This window comes from Aedes aegypti, chromosome 3 (assembly GCF_002204515.2).
Source record: "Aedes aegypti strain LVP_AGWG chromosome 3, AaegL5.0 Primary Assembly, whole genome shotgun sequence".
Classification (NCBI taxonomy): Eukaryota; Metazoa; Arthropoda; class Insecta; order Diptera; family Culicidae; genus Aedes; species Aedes aegypti.
The window spans coordinates 18207616-18227298 of record NC_035109.1 but is presented as its reverse complement, the minus strand read 5'-3'; the positions used below and the strand labels follow the sequence as shown (position 1 = coordinate 18227298).

At 39.8% G+C, this 19683-nt stretch overlaps 1 protein-coding gene across 1 annotated transcript; it reads right to left on the bottom strand.

Annotated features, from left to right (window-relative positions):
* Positions 1 to 16737: 16737 nt before the first annotated feature.
* LOC5569398 (plasma kallikrein) lies at positions 16738 to 17765 on the bottom strand. Its single transcript, XM_001658443.2, has 2 exons — positions 17182 to 17765; positions 16738 to 17122 (listed from the first exon to the last, which is right to left on the bottom strand). Exons 1-2 carry the CDS (start codon positions 17695 to 17697, stop codon positions 16769 to 16771), a joined length of 870 nt encoding a protein of 289 aa, XP_001658493.1. The 5' UTR covers positions 17698 to 17765; the 3' UTR covers positions 16738 to 16768.
* Positions 17766 to 19683: the final 1918 nt, after the last annotated feature.

Sequence of the window (19683 nt, the reverse complement as noted above, 5' to 3'; positions counted from 1 at the left end):
CCAACCTAAAAGTTGCAACGTGACGTCATGGTTAATTGATTCATAATATTGTGCTCTGCAAGAAAAATCCACGGAACGCGATTATCGGATTACTTGAATTTCAGAGTTGCGTTTGAATTAGTTACATGCATGCTCCTATTTGCTACTCGCACATGCGCTACAGTCTATTGAGGGTGCGGCTTATTTTTCAAAAGTTCTCAAAACCAAAAATTCGTGTACTCTTCTGAATTCGAATAATAGTAGTAGAGAAACCTCGAAGTTTGAGCCAAAAATATTAAAATTTAGAGGTGCAAGCGTCTTGGAGGTGAATTTTCAAGTTATAAAAAATGGCCTTCAGTGAAGTCACCATAACTTCGGTAATTTCAGCACCATTACCTTAAAAATTATTTTTTTTTTGAAAACTTTGTAGAACATCAAATATGTGTAAAATCAAAACCAGTTTAAATAAAAAGCAGTTTACTCCATTTTTTTTTTATTTTACTGAAAAAATATCTTTGTTTGACCATAACTTCATGCATACTCAACCGATTCCAAATCTTATTGCATGGTTTTGATGCTTATTTAATTGTGTTCAAACTTTGCATACACCGCATTTTACTGTTTTGACCAAGTTATTCAACATTTTAATTTTTATCAGTTAAACAATATTCTTAAAACTGAAACTGGTTTTCCTTATTTGTTAAACCTTTGAAAAGGACTTGGCAACATTTTTTAAATAAATTTGAAACAATGATATATTTGCACATGTTAAAAAAATACACTATTCAACTTGTAATACTTCTTCTTAACTCTGGTCGCGACTGACAAACAACTGTCTGTCGCGCTGTGAAGGGCTAGTGTCATTGACTATATGCCCTCAACTTGTAATACAAACAAAATGCTTTATAAACATAAGTTTTATATGAAACATGTAATATTCGGCAAAAAAAACTTGAATAATCCAAAGAAATTCGATTTTTTCTTTAAAAAAATCATGTTTTTGGGTAGTTTTTGTTACAAAACTAAGCAAGGTCCTTGGTTCGATTCCAGGTTGCCGCGGAAACTATTTTTGTTTTCAAATTTCGGTTCCCTGACGTAAATTTATGAATTTCAATCCAATTTCTTGTGGCGAATTTTCATATGGAATTCCTATGTTTATCGATAGTTCGTTTTCCTGAGTGTAGTTTGTTTGGCCCAATGTCACCTTCTCGAAGTTAGTCAGTTGATTGGTTTAACGAGGCTTTAACCGCAAAAGCGGTCATTCGCCTCTCTCCTTCTCGAAGGGGCCAATTTTCAAATGATTCCTATTTAAAGGAAAATAATCAGATTTCAATTATTTGTTCAGCATTTGCAACGTATTCTCATATTTAACCGAACATATCAAGTCAAATTGCGAAAGTTATTTAAAAATAAATGAGAACTTACGCATTTTTGGCCAAATCTCACCCCCAACGATGGTACTTGCATAGTTGTTTTCATTTTTTTTAATGTCAAGAATTTCACCGTGAATTGAACTATTCACTGACAAGCTGAATGGCTCGATATGGTTTTGGTCTGTAAAGGTTGCTGTTCTTGAACGCTCTATCACCAAGTTATTACCGAAAGAATGAATGGTTTTACAGTCCAACCTCTTTTTACGACCGTTTTTTTACCGACGGTTCGTTTTACGACCACTTTTTAACGACCGAAATTCAGATTAACGACCGTTTTTATAAATGACCAATATCTTACAAAGTATTCAAAATAGAGGATCATGATGTTCAGCAAAATTGTTCAGTAGTTCAAGGGCTAGCACCACCATCACTGAATTGCGAAATTCTACCACTAGGTGATGCTAGTGAGCATGAAACAATTGTTTTGCGGTTATCTTAGGATCCTGGCCACTTAGAAATATGGCGCCTTCTGCAAAGTTGTTCAGTAGCTCAAGGACTATCATTATAAAAGCTATGAAATTCAAAATTTTGCCACCAGGCGGCGCTAGTGAGCATCAAACTTTTGTTTTGCGGATATATCAGGATCCTGGCCACTCAGAAAGATGGCGCCTTCGGCAAAGTTGTTCATTAGCTCAAGGACTATCATTATAAAAGCTATGAGATTCAAAATTTTGCCACCAGGTGGCACAAGTTAGCATGAAACTTTTGTTTTGCGGATATATCAGGATCCCGACTACCTAGAAAGATGGCGTCTTCGATTAACTTGCTGAGAAGCTCAACTTTGCCCAAGACGCCATGTCTATGTAGTCAGGATCCCGCAAAACAAAAGTTTCATGCTCACTAGCGCCGCCAGGAGGCAAAATTTTGAATCACATAGCTTTTATAATGATAGCGCTTGAGCTTCTGAATAACTTTGCCGAAGGCGTTATTTTTCTAAGTAGTCAGGATCCTGAGATATCCGCAAAACAAAAATTCTACGCTCACTAGCGCCGCCTGGTGGCCAAATCTCGAATCTCTTAGACAGAATAATGATAGCCCTTGAGCTACTGAATAACTTTGCCGAAGACGCCATCTTTCTAAGTGGTCAGGATCCTGAAATATCCGCAAAACAAAAATTCTACGCTCACTAGCGCTGCCTGGTGGCCAAATCTCGAATCTCTTGGCCAGAATCCTTGAGCTACTGAATAATTTTGCCGAAGACGCCATCTTTCTAAGTGGTCAGGATCCTGAGATATCCGCAAAACAAAAATTCTACGCTCACTAGCGCCGCCTGGTGGCAAAATTTTAAATCTCATAGATTTAATAATGATAGCGCTTGAGCTAATGAATAACTTTGCCAAATACGCCATCTTTCTAAGTGGTCAGGATCCTGAGATATCCGCAAAACAATTGTTGCATGCACACTTGTACTGCCGGTGATGCAATTTCACTTAAGCAGTGTTGCCAGCTACGACAAAATTTTGAACCCTTCATGAAAAACTGGATTACAGTTGAAGAGTATTGCTATGTTGCTAAGCATTCTATTTTTCTGTTCCGCTCAAGTTTTATGGTTTTGATCTTTTCTTTATTCTTCTTGAACAGTGCTGCCAGCCACATGAACATTTGTGATTCGGCCGACTGTATAGCACGCAACACTTCCTTCAACTTTGGTCAACATTCGGTACCGTCATCTTTGAAATTTTTTGGTATTTGCATATCACACCCCCATGAAATTGGCTCTTTTGATAACAATCGAGCAGTGTTACCATCTATTACCAAAATATGAAAACTTGAACGGCCATTTTGGAAAGTTCTCAACCCATGCTTCAACTTTGCCGAATATCCCGAATCAGTATTTCCGCATATAGACGTTGCTTTTTTCAAAAACATAATTATTACCCAGATTTTTTTTACGACCCCCCGATAACGGTCGTAAAAAGAGGTTGGGGTGTATTAAAAAAAATCCGATTGCGATGTCCCAGGATTTAATTTTTTTTTTGCTTTTGAATATCACTCGCCGAATATGGTACGATCAGCTAATTCGGATCAAAATTCAAACCTTGCCAGTAATTTTTAAGGTTCATATTCTTCTCAGTGTATGAGAAAATCAGAATAGACCCTTTTCAAATCTACTCACTTTTGATTTGACACAATTACATCATCCACTGATTGCCTGTAGAACAACAGAAGTGTTGCCAAAATAGTTAACCTATTAAAAGACGTATATTTTATATGTTTCTCAGTATTTTGAAGTTTATGCGCTACAATCTTGAAATAAGGAAGGCATTGAAAGACTCAATTATTACCCATGCATGCTTTGTTGCATAATTCCAATAAATTAATTAGTTGTGTTCGATCTTTTCTGTGAATTTAAATCGTGAATAATAATTACACCGCAATTGAATATGGTTTTCTGGCAACCTGGTACAGTAATAAAAAGTGATTGCCGAGGAAAACAAAGTTCATTAATTTTTACTTGTGATTTGAAGCATAAAAATTAAGTATTTTCGAGTGCTTTATAGACCAATCAAAAGTTTAATTGTGCATAAGTGATCGGTGCGTAGATTTTGTGAAAAAATTGGCATTGGAGCGGAGAATTGGACCTTTCGAAGTGATGAGTTTTTCCTAAGCTGTTCTTGTGTTGTTCTGTTCGGCAGCTCACGAATGACGATGATTTCGTAAGCATTTATTTCATTTAATAATAAAACCTATGTTATATAATATTTTCGTCAAGAATGTGATTTATATGGAAGATTATAGTTCAAGGAACATGTTGAGTACATTGAAGGTAACCCTTGTTCCGTAGATAAATTCTAACAAGGACGATAAGTTAGTGTTGCCGAAAATACCCTCAGGGTGCCGAAGCCATCATTTACCCTACTTATGACACAGAACACCAACAGAGAAGGGAAACGCAGTTAATTTTTATTAACGAGCATGCGTTCGAGGGGTATCCCTTGTCGCAATCGTTGCTTCTCTTTCTCGTCCCTTTGGGTCGCGGTTCGATGCTGCTCGCTGATGTACTTTTTTTCATTCCCATTCAATCACCCACCCTTTTAGTTCGGGATCGTCGGGCAAACAGTTGCAGTTGTCAATTCGCGGATGAATTAAAATAAAATTATTAATTAATGTTTTATTTGTTTTGTGCGCTTTTCGGCCTGCACTTGGTGGAGGTCGCGATTGCAGCTGCACCAAATTATGGAACCTTGGTAGTGTCACGGTGCAGCGAAGAAGTGTAGCGATTCCTTTCACGCCATGTCGTGTAAGGTAGTGGTGGTCAAGGATGCTTTGAGATGATGTTCTTTCCTTTCGGTGCACAGCGACAGGATGCTTCAAGGATAAGGTGAAATTCGCCGCGCTCGCTCGCCTTCCATTGCGTTTAGCGTGGTCGAGTCGACCGAGTGGGAGGAGAAGTTGCCGCCTGCAAACAGCTGACACAGACACAACCCACCACTGCTTTCGGCTTGTCTCGGGTAATCGGATTCACGACGACGACGGTTCTTCTTATTGTTCTAACGAAATTCAGAAAAGTCATCCTCAACCAGAGAAGGAAGCCGAGAGGAGTACGAAAGTTTGAGAGTGTGGTAGGTAGGCAACAAGCGAAGCAGCGCACAACACACAAAACACGCCCAAGTTCGTCGCGCCCATCAAATACGCCTTGAAATTTACGTTTATAACAGGAGCGAAGATGCACGGGTAGGTCTAGCCGGACGAACACCTCCTTCGTCGTGGTTCGCGATTGATAGAGGCAGGGCAGAACGAAACGCTCGGTCGCTGTTGCTGCGCGATTCGGATAGGGATCGTGCCAGTGCGGTCGACTCGGTCGATTGTCGGTGGTGATTTTGTGCAGTGATGCCAATAATTATTGAATGAAAATGTTTTGCAAAATTATTTGCATTGCTTTTGTAAATTAAAAATAAATAATAATTTTCACTTTATACTCGATCTTTTGAGTTTGAGTTAGTACAAGCAATGGGTGACTTAAGCTACCAAAGTCACAAACAAGTCGACATAAGGATCATAAGGACTTATCTGCATTTCGATTGTTTCTTTGGTAGTGAGCGATCGAACCAAGTAACACTCCACCCATTCTGAATAGCTGTCCGTTATAATGAGAAGTTCTTCTCTATCAGGAACAAGTAATCTATGTGTATTCCTTCAAAGGCCTTAAACTTGATTTTCATGGAAAAATCGGAGTATGATCTGCTTCCGGTCTACGCTGGATACAAATTTTACAACGCTTGCCAATGTCTCCAATGTATTTGTCAATATTTGGGTGAGAGATTTCATTTTGAATATTCCATGATGCGTTGAATGTAATTGTTGAAGCAGAAATGGACGAAGTTTGGACAGGCTCCACAATGCGAAAGCTCTTCAAAACCACTCTTTCTTCAACCGTCAGCTCATCTTTCTGAACATAAAACTTCTTAAGATCCTGATCATCCATTTTGCTTGGCCATTCGGTCTTCATGAAGTTCACTATTTGGCCAACAATAGAACTGCTTTCGCTCCACTAACGATCTTATCTCGGATTCCAAATATTGCAGAAATATTACTCCTTCGTCTTATCCAACTTCACTACATTGAACTGGTGATCATGACAAACAATCTTCTACTTTGTTGCTTAATCCTTTGATGTTCTTGATGATCATATCCTTTTCGTCCAAATATCGACACCAGAGGTTGATGATCCGTCAAAATTGAGAATGATCTTCCAAGTAAGTACCCAAGTAACCGTACAGCTGTATATAGTTGCATCAATATCACTTTATATGCTTCTATAAAATATGGCATATAAAGTCATACTGCATTACATGTCTCATTAATGCAGTATTAAAGTGGAAAAGGGCGCTATTAAAGTGTAAATACGGCTACATTTCCTAGCTCTATGTTGGCAATTGCTAAAGTATAGTTACTGTCTGTACCGTATAAAAGCTTTAGCCAAAGTGTATTTAATGCATGAAGGAAAGAATTAAAAAAAGAAACACAAAAATGTTTTTGTTCGTTGGATGTCAGGTCAGCGTTGCTTTTTTTTTTTGCTATGATTCATATGTGTATTTTGTTTACTCCCTGTTGCTGGGATTTGAACCTAAATTAATTGTGTGATGTTTTCGATGACTCGCCGCGCCTATCCTCCGAACCATGAATGCTGGATGTATTGGCCGGGAAAATTGTGCAACTTCAAGCTGCTCCCTTTCATTGCCAGTGATAAATATTGTCGATTTCGCTCCAAGTTGGACCGTCCCAAGTGTGTAAGCTCCTTCAAAGTATGTAGGCAGCTCAGGATTACGTCGAATCAGGATGGTGTTTTTAGTTCACTTATTCCTTGTGGTTCAAGGAACAAGTGTACCGAATACGTTTTAATGATCCGATGCAAGCGAGCACCCTTATCACACTTTTTTGCACTCTACAAACATTGTGATAGTCCAATTTGGGGTGAAGTGCGCAATAAGTAAGTGGACACGACTGTTGCACTTCCAAGTTTACCACGGCTGTCGCTTTTTTGCTGTTGAGATTTTGTTTTGTTTTCATTGTGTGGGGCTAAATCTTCACGTTTTATATATCGTTTTAGCATCTCGGCACATTGAATCGTCGATAGCCGTGTGGTGTGTGCACGGGCCTATCAATCGTAAGGTTTTTGGTTCAATTCCAGGCTGTTGCTTATTTTTTGTTTTCAAATTCTGGTTTCTCGTAAGACAAATCTACGAATTTCAACAAGATTTCTTGTGGCGAATTTTCATAAGCGATATTCAACTATTTCTATAGTCTATTTGCCTGAGTGAGGGGAAGGTTGACAATAAATAGAGCAATGAAATCTTGCCATTTTTGTTGCGATGAAGCATTGAGTAAGATGATGCAATGAAGCATTGAATGGTGACCGTATATCAACCATTAATGCACATTTCATTGCTACAATAGAACAATGCTACATTGCATTCATAAAATGGAATTAAAGCATTACTGCACGCATATTGCAGAATAAAAGCAATGATGCATTGCACTCGTTGAATAAAAGTTGAAATACGGTAATGCCTTAATGCTTGTGGTTACTTGGGTAGCCACTCAATCTTCGTATAGCACAACAAACAGCCAGTACTGCCATGTCCAAATGTGTATATTCTTGCGAACCATCTTCACTCTCAATGGCCGCTGACTTCCATCTGGGAATACTTGCAAGAGTACAGCTTCGACGCATTTGCCCGAAGCATCAGTAATTAATACAATAGGAAAAACTGGATTGTACGGAGTTAAAACGTGGTCGGAACAAAACATATACTTGGTTGTTTCGAAAGCCGAATCGCATTCTGCTGACTAATTGTGTCGTTCGTCCTTCTTCAGCAATCGGTATACGTATAATGGATTTAATGTTGTTGAAATATTCGGAATGATCTTGGCGTAATACGTTACCATCCCGAGGAACTCCAGTATAGCCTTCACATTCTAAGGTCTTGAAACATCTATAACATCACGAACCTTCTCTGGTTCTTTATGTAGTCCATCAACATTTACGATGCGTCCCAAAAACTGAATTTTTGTCTTCAATACTCGTACTTTTATCGTTTCTGTAGGAACCATGCTTAGAAAAGCTTCTTCATTAGTTTAGAATTTATAGAGATGTTGATCAACTGTTGCACCGTTTTTTAGATATCATCGAGGAAATTGATAGATCGAGGACAATCTTGCTTCTCTGGGATCTCTTGAAAAATATTACAGGCTGGTTTTGTTCCAAATGGCAATCGGTTTGCATATTAAATACTTTAGTGGGTGCCCCATGCTACCATTCCTGGATTCATCTTCTAGCTCAAGTTGATTATATGCTGACTTCAAATCTAACTTCGAAAACAGCTTACCTCCTTGCAGTGTGTCAAACAAATCTTCCACAACTGGCACCGCTTGGGTACCGATTGTCTTCAAGGAACGGGTTGACAGCGCATAGATAATTTAACTTACCTTCCTACCGAGGTTTCTGCTATCGGAATGATGCCTTCGGAAACTCTCTAACACGGGCTTTGATAAAACAATTCTGAAGCTATCGTAATCTATGATCCAGTATCCATCTCAAATGTTTTCATACGCCAATGAACCACAACGTTCACGAAATAAGGATCAGAGCAGCCGAAGCTGTTCACTTCTAGATAATTGACTTTGCTGGCGTTTCTTCCAGACTTTTCCCTCTGCTCCGTCGGACAAGTGTGACCTTTCTCTTTGCAAATCTTGCAGTAATAGCTCCGGTACTGGCAGCTTCGAAAATCGTGATTGTTCTTACCGCACGTATAGCAAACTGCTGAACCCGGGGTTTTCACAAACTTCACCCCATAACTTGCCTTCCTTCCTTATATTTTTCACAGTTGCTTCTCGTTCCGTCACAAGCTTGAGCAAGTCCTTTTCTTTACACAAACATTCGAAAATTGGACCTGGTTGAAGACCCGTCACGAAAACAGCCTTCAGCGCATGGTCCAAATGTTCACCAAACTTGCTTTTCAGGGAAATCTTCTTCGAACGAATGTACCATTCTTGAACAATTTCTCCTGTAGAAAATCTTTCTCCACTTTCAGCCCTGTAGAAGAAAGCTCGCTCCCGGTAAGTGGCCACCGCCGGACAAAATCTTCCCTTTAAAAGTGCACATAGCTCTTCTCATATGGTTTTATAGGATGGCAGATGTTCTTCACAGTTCGATAGACGTCTAGTGAAATTGGCGTCAGAAGTACAGTGGATTAATACTCCTCATCTACGTCCGCAGCCAGAAAGTACTGTTTCAACCGCTATTGATACATCTCCCAATAGCAAAGTTGTTAAAAATGCTTTAAGCAATTCGATTTGTATCTCTGCTTCAAAATCATCAATGAATTTTGGCCATTAGTTCCTAGTTACCATGAATTTCTATAAAAAATCTGTCACGAGTTTTTTCCCGGAGTTTATGGATTTGATAAACTACGATTCTTCCTCCGACTGAAATAAGAAATTAAAAAAGTAGCCTATACCAAACTAATATTCTTCGCGTACAAAATGAGGAGTATAATCTCCAATGCGTCATCTTGTTGGCCATTTATGACAATCAAGTCTTATCCTGGACAGATTACTGATAAGCAATATTTCAAATTATTGTAGTTCACTACATCCCAAATTCACCCAATATGTGGATTGGTTAGTATTCACATAGAAAGTATTTTCAATTCTTGTAACTTTTATAACTCGAAGTTCAGTAGTTTTGAAGTCACTTTTTGGTCACTATTTTGATCAGAAATTACAGATTACAGAAATATTACAGATTTGTTTAATTTGGCGTTAATAAGGAGAAGAGGATCAACGAAGAGAAATAGTTGTCGCGTGATTTTCTATGTGTAGTGAAGAAGATCGTCTAGATTATAATATATTTTCTTTATGTATTGTTTTAAAGTTTGACGTTTTAAATTCATGATTAGGAAGAAGTTCGATTTTATACGGAAAAATAATCAATGAGTTTATTAATATATACAAAAATATTATATGAATTTATTGCTTGGAAATGTCGAGAAGTTCATTTCGCTTGATTAAGTACCTCTCTCTGAATAAAAACAAATCTTGAGCTTGAGCTTGATTGGCCGCCCAGTATTGCCAGATCAGCTGCACTTACACAAGGAAACAACCAGATGACTGCTTGAGACTAACAGACACCCTCAGTTTATAAGTGCTGGTGACCTTCTATTTTTAGACAACAATGGCGCCTGCCACGTCAGAATGCAGACCAATGAGGGGAAGGGGGAGGAATTGATGATGCATTGAACTGGCGGTAGACCGTATATACCACTGCATCTACGCCAGTTCATGCGGGAGTGTATGGGTCGGGGGAAAGGCATGGCAGAGAGGTTTGCTTTTTGGTTAGCAGACTGCCTATGTATTAGCCGTAAGGAATGGCATGCTATAATGATGAGATAGAGTGGAAGCGTAGGGAAACGGCTTCTTGTCCGTTTCTGGTTCGAGTGTTTGCTATGAACAGATAGGGTGTGAGTGTGATAGATTGAGAGTGGAAGATAAAAAGCAAGTGAAAGATACAACTACAAAGTACGAGGAAAGGGACAGGCCCGGGATTGAACTTATGTCCTTCTGCATATGAAGCAGAAGCGGTAACCATTAGACAACCAACCCCGTCTGTCTCTCTCTGAATAAAAACAAATCTGTGGCAAAAGCATGCATTCCACTGTAACAGCAAATTTATAACAATACTCTCTCCTGCAAAAGTTTAGTTTATTTGATTACACCAGTCCGAGATTCGAAAGCAACTTGTGTTCTGAATTCTTTGATATTCCGCCAACAATTGTGTTGATATTGTTGCTTCCCAAATTAGGGTAAATTCTAACGAGTTTTCGTGAACTTCTGCTCAAGATTTTACTTGAATTCTGTAAAAGATCCTTCTAAGGAAAGAATACCTTCTAGGATTGTGGTAGATTCATGTTTAGGATTTTATGGAAATACCTCTCAGCAATCGATGAGATGGTGCCTAAAACCATATAAATTTTTTCCCGCACAAAATTTATCGTTGATAGTTTGTCGAACGGTCGATATACTATCCATGTTTTGTCAGATCTGCTGTAAACCAAACAATTTTAGGGTTCATTCAAATATTACGTAACGCAAATTTTGCCAATTTTAGACCCCCTCCCTCCCCCACGTAACAACTTTTGTATGGAAAATTTTGAATTTTTGTATGGACCGTAACACTGTGTAAGACCCCCTCCCTCCCCCTGCTGCGTTACGTAATATTTGAATGATCCCTTTAAAACAGTTCACCTATAAAGCTGAAGTTAAATGGAGCATGTTTGTGTTAATATTGGTTTACGGTGAGTTATGATATTTTGACCCTACACACTTAATCGTAGATTTTCATTTCGGAGAACTTAAATGACGAATTCAGCCGGTGAACATGTTTTTACCGTATTTTCGTACATTTTTGGCAGATGAGCGATATTGACAGATGCAAATTGATAGTTTACATAAATAATTCAGACTCGGTAATCTATTTAACCAAAACAATCAGCTAAAAATATTTTTACTGATTTTCGGCAAAGTGCATCTGTCGAGTCTTGAGATTACAGTAATCAAACTAGGAACCACATAATTTCTAGCATTTTTGAGACCAGTACTGAAATTCTGGTGAAATTACAGTAGTGCTGTGCGTTTCCTTAACAGCATGTTGAATTCCGGTAGTTGTAAGTAATTCTGTGATATTCTCGTTTCTTTAATTGACTTGGAATTTCTAAAATTGAATTAAGGAAGGATTTTTTCGAATTCTAGTAGAAATCTCCGTTAAAAAATCTTGTGAATGCAGTAAAATTGTTGAGTTTTTGTTTAAATCTTGTATTTCATACGATTTATTGAAATCTTATAATCAATTTGATCTGCTTTTGATGGGAATTCTAGTGGCTTCGATGGTAATCGTAAGATACGTTAGAAAACACCGTTCTCTTCGAAATATTTAAGATTCTTAACAATACCACAAAAATCATGTTCAACGGAATCTCAAAGGCTCGAAGGTTTTTACAATAATTCCAAAGATTGACTTCAGAATTCCAAAGATTTACACCAAAGTTCGCCGGAATTCCACTTGAATTTTATATTCTTACAGAAATACTGTTCTAAATATACCTTCAGAATTCCAAGAGATTTATAACCGGATTTCTATTCCCACTAGATTCTTGAATTTTTACCAGATTTCTAATATTTCCACAATATTCCTTCCAAAATTCAAGAATCGTCATGAAATCCAGAATGCATATCAGTATCCGAAAATTCATACAGGGATTCCTATGGAATTCCAAAGAAAATCTGCAAGCCCGGCGTGTCGGAATTCACACGTAAAATTAAGAATTACTTTATAAATAAAGAATTCAGATTTCATTTTGAAGCCTCATTATTCCTATGATCATCTCAAAATACCTTTAGAAATGTCAAAACTCACATCGTTCGCCCTCTAAGTTGCTCATATTGAATAATTCTCGCATATCTTCTGATCTCGCCCTAAAAGCCATTGGTAACCATGTGTGTAGCTCATGGATGCTTATTCTTTTATTTGCTCAGAAATAACGAGCTACACACGTGGCTACCAATGGCTTTTAGGGCGTTATCTCAGAGTATGCGAGAATTCATGATTACGCTACATATTTTGTTTCATTGCTTTACTCGATTTTTAATTGTACGTTTGTATTGCTATCTTCCAGAATCCAAATTCGAATTGAAAAATAATTTTGGTAATTATCCGAAAACTTGGAATATTTCAATTTGTGATGATTCCAATACCTGCCCTGAAAGCTTAAACCCTGTTGCCAATGTTTCCGCCGCCGGCCGGGCGCTGAGTGCGCGTCGTCGTCGCGAATGAGTTGTGAGCCGACTGACCGAACACGAACGGGAACGACTCGGATCCCATTGTGACGGGGAGAGACTACACAACCGAGCACATGTTCGAACTCGAATTCAGTCGACCAGGATCGCATGGAAGCGAGAAGCCGAAATTAGTAGGCGTACCTCGTTGCTCGCTCTAACGGCTGGCAGGAAGTGCTGAGTGCAACCGAAAGGGCACGATTTATTAGGTACGTGTGTTTCCTCGTATGCGCTTGCTAAGTGAGGAGTGAGGTAGTAGTGATGAGTGTTCTCGCCGCACTGTTGCATCTCGATTCGGGTGAGTGTGTGAAAGAGTGCGACTTTAGAGCGTGGTCGAGATAGAGTGAGTGTTACGACCAGACAGACGGCAGACATCCCTTTCGGCGACGGCTTGGTTGCGTTGCGTGGGATTTTTCGGTTACCGAAAAAAAACTAACCGTTTTGTTGAAGCACACACAGGCGCGCTTGTATGCAAATTATTATAAAAATTGAATAGGAATTCAGGAACCCGGATAGGTGCCAGGTGCTTCCGAAGTGGGGTCAGTGGGAAAGATGCAAATTTGAATTGTGATTGAAAGACTGGAGTGGTGCAGCGAAAAGAACGACCTCTATAAACATTCAGTCGTTCAATAAACATAAATATGGCACTTTTATAATACCTGTGTAAGTAAAACACCAATGCAGTAGGATATACCATGACGAGACGAGGATCGAAAAAGAACTTAAGGAAAATTCAGTATTCCAGTATTTAGTAGACGAACAAAAAATAATCGAAGATAATCGAAGGCCCCTACCGACATTTAAAAGTGGATCCACTACAACGACTTAGGGATGGTACACAAATTATGTCACGCTAAATTTCAACTTTTTGGACCCCCCCCCCCTTTGTCACGTTTTTTGTATGAGTCCTTCAAAACTCTGAAGGACTGCATGCATCCCCATGGGGATCGATCAAAGGCAAACACCATTATTCAACGTATGGACAGATGCACGAGTTCACTATTTGACTTTTGAGCGGTGCCGTGTTATTTACGTGACCATGGCAACAAGTGAATTCGGCACCGCTCAAACGTCAAATTAGTGAATCCGTGCATTGGTCCATAGGCAGAGTTGCTTGCTGTCACCATCAACGCTTGAAATTTGCTGATTTGTACAGGCCGACTACGATACAATTCGGATCATTCCATATCACATCAACATCATGCTGTCTACTCCATTACCAATGCATTGATGGCGATAGACTATGGATATCACTGATGGGTCAAGTTTAGTCTTAAATTAAGCAAATAAAATGGAACTTTATCAGTACGATAATCTTGATAGTGCTGCAGACGGATTGAAACTGTGTGTTGATCAGTGTTGTGAAAAACTCAATTTCTCACAACTCACGCTTGAGATTTTTCAGGCGCGAATTATCAATCATGCAACTCAGCAGTCAAAAAATCATGGATGAGTTGGCTCACCTTTTTAACTCATTGTCTTGTATTTCCACAGTTTACTCACACACAGCAATAATTTCTTGTTAGTCTGGTAAAATTAAAGTAATTCTTTCTAACGTAAACAACAACATTCGGGTTTCACGAGTTTCTGACGGGTTTTGCGACTGAATCATTTTTTACGGTTTGAGTTGATTGAGTTGATTTTACATCAAAATCTCAAGCGTGAGATTTGCGAAGCTGATCTCTAATGAGTTTGCTCTCACGAGAGAGCGTATTGATTGAGATTTTGAGTGTGAGTCTATCAACACTGGTGTTGATCACTGAAAAACATTGATAGTGTGGTTAATTACCACGTGATCACTCATTCTGCATTGTGATCTAGAGTGCGATGTCGCATCACCGCAGTTGGTTGTCAGATCAAAGTGATATTTATAGTTCGAAACTGATATTGATAGTTTTAGTCCATCAGCCATCAGCTGATATGACTGATACTGTGCAACTCTGCGTATAGGACCTCTGAAATTCCACAAACCAGAAGAGAGGATGTGAGAAATTATTTCGGCAGACGGATCCAGGAATTCCAGAGTATGCCGAATCCTTTCCCAACTAGGTCGGTTAAAAATACCCAGGAATTATTGTAGCTAGGAAACATCGATGATGATGGTATCTTTCAATATAACTGCTCTTTTTCACAGCGTTCCAGTGAAGAATTCCCCAATTCTTCTCGAGGATTGGCTATTACTCCAAAGGATAGCGAGGTTGTGCATACACCCTTAAACGGTTTCGCCGAGAACCCAACAGCTGATATCTCGGTAATAATTTGACGATTCTCGGTAAATTTTTACCGAGATCTCGGTAAACGTTTACTGAATCTCGGTAACGTTCGCCGAGATCTCGGCAAAAAATTCGGATTGCCGAAATCTCGGTAAAATAAGTACCGAGATTCGGCGTTAAAAATTACCGAATTCTCAGCTGTTGGGTTCTAGGCGAAAAATTTTACTGAGGTCGGTGAAATAATTTAAGTGTGTAGAAGAGAACTACTTCCAATTTAGAGAAAACTTCTACAAGTTCACGAAATGAGTTCCCTACGGAAACCCTCACTCTTCGATTTTATGCGAGCTATGGACCAATGCACGAGTTCACTAATTTGACGTTTGAGCGGTGCCAAGTTCACTCGTTACCATGGCCACATAAATAACACGGCACCGCTCAAACGTCAAAAAGTGAACTCGTGCATTAGTCCATTCATGTCCAATTTTGAGAATAAATTAAAGAAACTTGGAATTTCTCCGGATAAATGGTGGAATTTGGTCGAAGATATTGTGTATTTCTTTCACTACTGGACTGCGAAGTGCGGCCTCATAAGTGCGAAAGTGTGAATAAAAGTGCGGGATTGCATCGAACAATGTTGGTGTCTTCAGAGCACTTATTCTCTGATTTGCGAAGAATAAGTCCCCCGAAGACACCTACCCGATTTGATCCCATTGCGCACTTTTATTGGCGTTTCCGCACTTGTAAAAACTTCTGCGATAGTCCAGTGGTGAAAGAAATGCGCAATATATCTAGCATTATCAAGCGGATCTACCCAAGATTTAGGATATAATCAACAGCGTCAACAAGGACTTCAAGTTCACCCACGTGAAGGAAAATGAAAGAATACTACTGGATTCACTTGTCATCAAGGAAGAAAGTTCATCATTTGATTTCGAAATCTACAGGAAGCCTTCAAACACCCAGCGAGTCATCCCCTACACATCGAATCATTCGTTCCAGCATAAGATGGCAGCGTTTCACCACATGGTCCACAGGATACACATTCTACCCCTCAGCGAAGATGGAAAGAGAAAAATCCGGCAGACACATCAGCAATCAGCTTCGCCCAAAGCTAAGGAATTTCAGAATCGATTTGGTGTTTAACAGCAGAGACAACCAACTCAAGACTTCGTTAGGTTCTACCAAGGACCCGGTTGACACACTGCATAAGGCTGGCATTTACAAAACCAGTTATCCTCACTGAATCAAGGTCAACGTTGGTCAAACAAAGCGGTCTTCTTCTTCTTCCTGGCATTACGTCCCCACTGGGACAGAGCCTGCTTCTCAGCTTAGTGTTCTTATGAGCACTTCCACAGTTATTAACTGAGAGCTTACTGTGCCAATGACCATTTTTGCATGCGTATATCGTGTGGCATGTACGAAGATACTCTATGCCCAGGGAAGTCGAGAAAATTTCCAACCCGAAAAGATACTCGACCGGTGGGATTCGAACCCACGACCCTCAGCTTGGTCTTGCTGAATAGCTGCGCGTTTACCGCTACGGCTATCTGGGCCCAAAGCGGTCTCTTGTTGTTAGATTCCAGGAACACTTAGCGGAAATAGGAAAAGCTCCGAAGACGATGGGAAGACACGCTTTCAAATCTAAGATAACAGATCATTTCTTTACAGAGGGTCACACTATTACGACAGAATAATAATTAAACATGCATGTTTATTTGTGGTTATGAATTATTAGTCGGGACAGTGATCGATGCCTGTAAGGTCGAGGTAAGTCATCCTTGTGGTCAAACAAAACGTCATTATATTTCATTAAAATTGCAGCAATCCAATGATAAGTTTCGAACAGGTCACCACTAAAATCCCCATCAATGGCGCTGTATTTCGTTTCGAACCGTTGCCATCATCCTTGGTCGTCACAATGGTTTCGTTGATCCAGGTCAGATATTGTGGCAAGAACGTGTAATAGGTTGGCGTTCCGTAGAAAGCACAATGGAATCCGAAGGAAGCCAACCCAATTTGAGACCACTGATCACCATGCTGTTGAAAAAGAGGCGCTCCGGAGTCTCCCTCGCAGGTTCCCGGATCGGTGCAGATCAACGTTGGGTTGTATGCCGAGTCTCCGCTGGTGCACTGAGTTGGCGTCAAAATGTTCACCGATAGTTTCTACAAGTGCTCAAAAGTTTAAAAATTGTGTATTTTATCGCATCAACTTTGAATCATACCGTGAGATAACTCGCTGCGGTTCCACTCGAGCCTATCACTCCGTATCCCGTAACCACACCAACTGCCCCCAGAGGGTATTCCGGATTAGCTTCCAAGACAACCGGTTGAACGAACTCGTCGAAGTTCAACGCCGTAGTCAATAGGAGCAACGCAATATCGTGGAGGCCCTTCACACTGTGATCGTAACTGGGATGCCTAATAACTGTTCTAACTTGGCGCACCTGTTCCGTACGATCCGATTCTACCAAGCTGTACTTTCCAGCGATTACTTCGAACAAACGCGGATTGGAAAGGTCATTGAACACGGAGTGGGCTGCCACCAGGATCCACTTAGATGCCACGATCGATCCACAAGAGGATTTGATTTCTACACTAAGTGGCTTCCGAATGCGGATCAAGGCGTTGTACGGAAGCTCGCCCGGTTCGACCCTCTGCTGGCCACCGAAGATTCGGGCACTCTGGGAACAGGATATTGCACCAAAGTAGGATAAAACCGTTAGAATTTGAAGCAACATGGTGAAGGTTGCAGGGAGATGTGTTCGTTTAAAAAGTTTGACTAATACTGGTGGTTCGGTTGGCTTGGGAAAGTTGATGGAGGTTCCGTAACTTTTTTTTTTATCAGTTGATATATTTGGCGCCTACGGTGCAATGCATAACGATATCAATAACGATCAATTTGATAATCAGTTGGCAGCATAATAAATCAAAGGCGGTCATAAGTCATGATAAGTAACGAAGCGTGCTGGTGAGGGCACTAGCAAAAGCGATGTTAATTTGAATTAATTTGATAAGCGCGTTATCATGACAGGGAACTGAAGGAAGTTGCATGAATTAATAGAACATTTATTCTTAGACTGCAGTTTAAGAAGATCAGGTTTCAAAAGGTGCTTGTGAGAAACTCATAATCTCATAACTCACGACAGAAATTTTTCATACTGTCCTAAAGCCCTGTCCCAATTTTAGTGCCAAATGCTTAAGTTTAGTCCAAAAACAATGTTTTTTAATGTTTCGTTTGTTTAAGTCCAAAAAACATTTTTTTATGTTTTTTTTTAGATTTTGTCGCACCCCTTGGTTAAACTCAAATTTTGGGTGTATTTTATTTTCCGTGTCCCTTCCGAAATGTCAGATAGGAACATCCCCAGTGTTAAAACTAAAACCCCTGTGGTATTTTTGTCGTCTAAGCAAACGTCAAACATGATCAAAAGTGTCAAGGTTCATTTATGGACCCAATTTTTAAAATAAAGTTTAAACCTGATATAGCCGTTATTTGAGCGGGAAAAATTGCTAAAGTAGTTGCAGTAGCATGCTCTTTCGTGTTATTCAATAAAAACAAGATTTCATTAAATATTTTAGGACCCTATTACCAATGTTGCGATGGATCTTCTTCGCGAACGATAATCTTTGCATCTTCGCGATCCAACATTCGCCAAAATTCAAAGAAAAAATGTCTGGACCAACTCAGGAGGGATTACCGGTGAAGCTCCGAAGGAATACGTAGAGAATCTTAAAAGAATTCCTGTAGGAACTCTGGACAAAACCTAGAGAATCTTCAAAAGGAATCTCCGAATGTGTTTCTGGACGAACTTCGGAGAAATTACGAGAAAAAAGAAGAAGGAAATTCGAACGAATTCCTGCTGGAGCTCCAAATAAAATCCCAGAGAATTCTTGGAGAATATCTCCGGATGAATTTTTGGAGGAAATCTCTGAGGGTAATCCTCGACCCCTTGTGAGAACATTAAGAGTAGTTCTTGGGAGAAAACCCCGGATTTATTCCTGGAGAAATCCCCCGGGGAATCCCCGAAAGAAATCCCCAGATTATTTCCTGGAGGAAATTCTCGGAAGTTTTTGGAAGAAATCCCCGGGGCATTCCAAAAGGAAATCCCCGCAGAAATTTTCAAAGAACTTCCTAAAGTAAATCTCTGAAAAAAATCCACGAAAGAATTTTTGGAGAAAATCTTCAGAAGAATTTCATAATGAATTTCTGGAAGAAATCCCAGGAGGAATGGCTGTTGTAAATCCCCTGAGGAATTCCTAGAGAAAATTCCCGGAAGAATTCCTGGAGCAAACCGCCAGAGGAGTTTCTGGAGGAAATTCCCGGAGCAATTTCTGGAGGAAGGCCCGGAAGAATTTCAGGACGAAATCATCGGAGGAATTGCTACTAGAAATCCCCTGGGGAATTCCTGGAGAAAATTCTCGGAGGAGCTCTTGAGGCATATCCCCGGAAGAATCCTTGAAATTTCTGGTGGAAATCCCGGAGGAATTGCTATTTACAATTCTCGGATAAATTTCTGGAGTCAAGCCCCGCAGGAATTCTCGGGGGGAAATCCACGGAGGAATTGCTATTGGAGATCCCCTGAGGAATTTCTGGAGCAAATTCTCGGAGGAGTACTTGGGGAAAATCCAAGGAGCAATTGTTTGAGAGGAACACCCCGGGGAGTTTCGGGAGGAAATCTTCAGAGGTACTTCTTGAAGGAATCCCCGGAGCAATGCTTGGAGGAAAT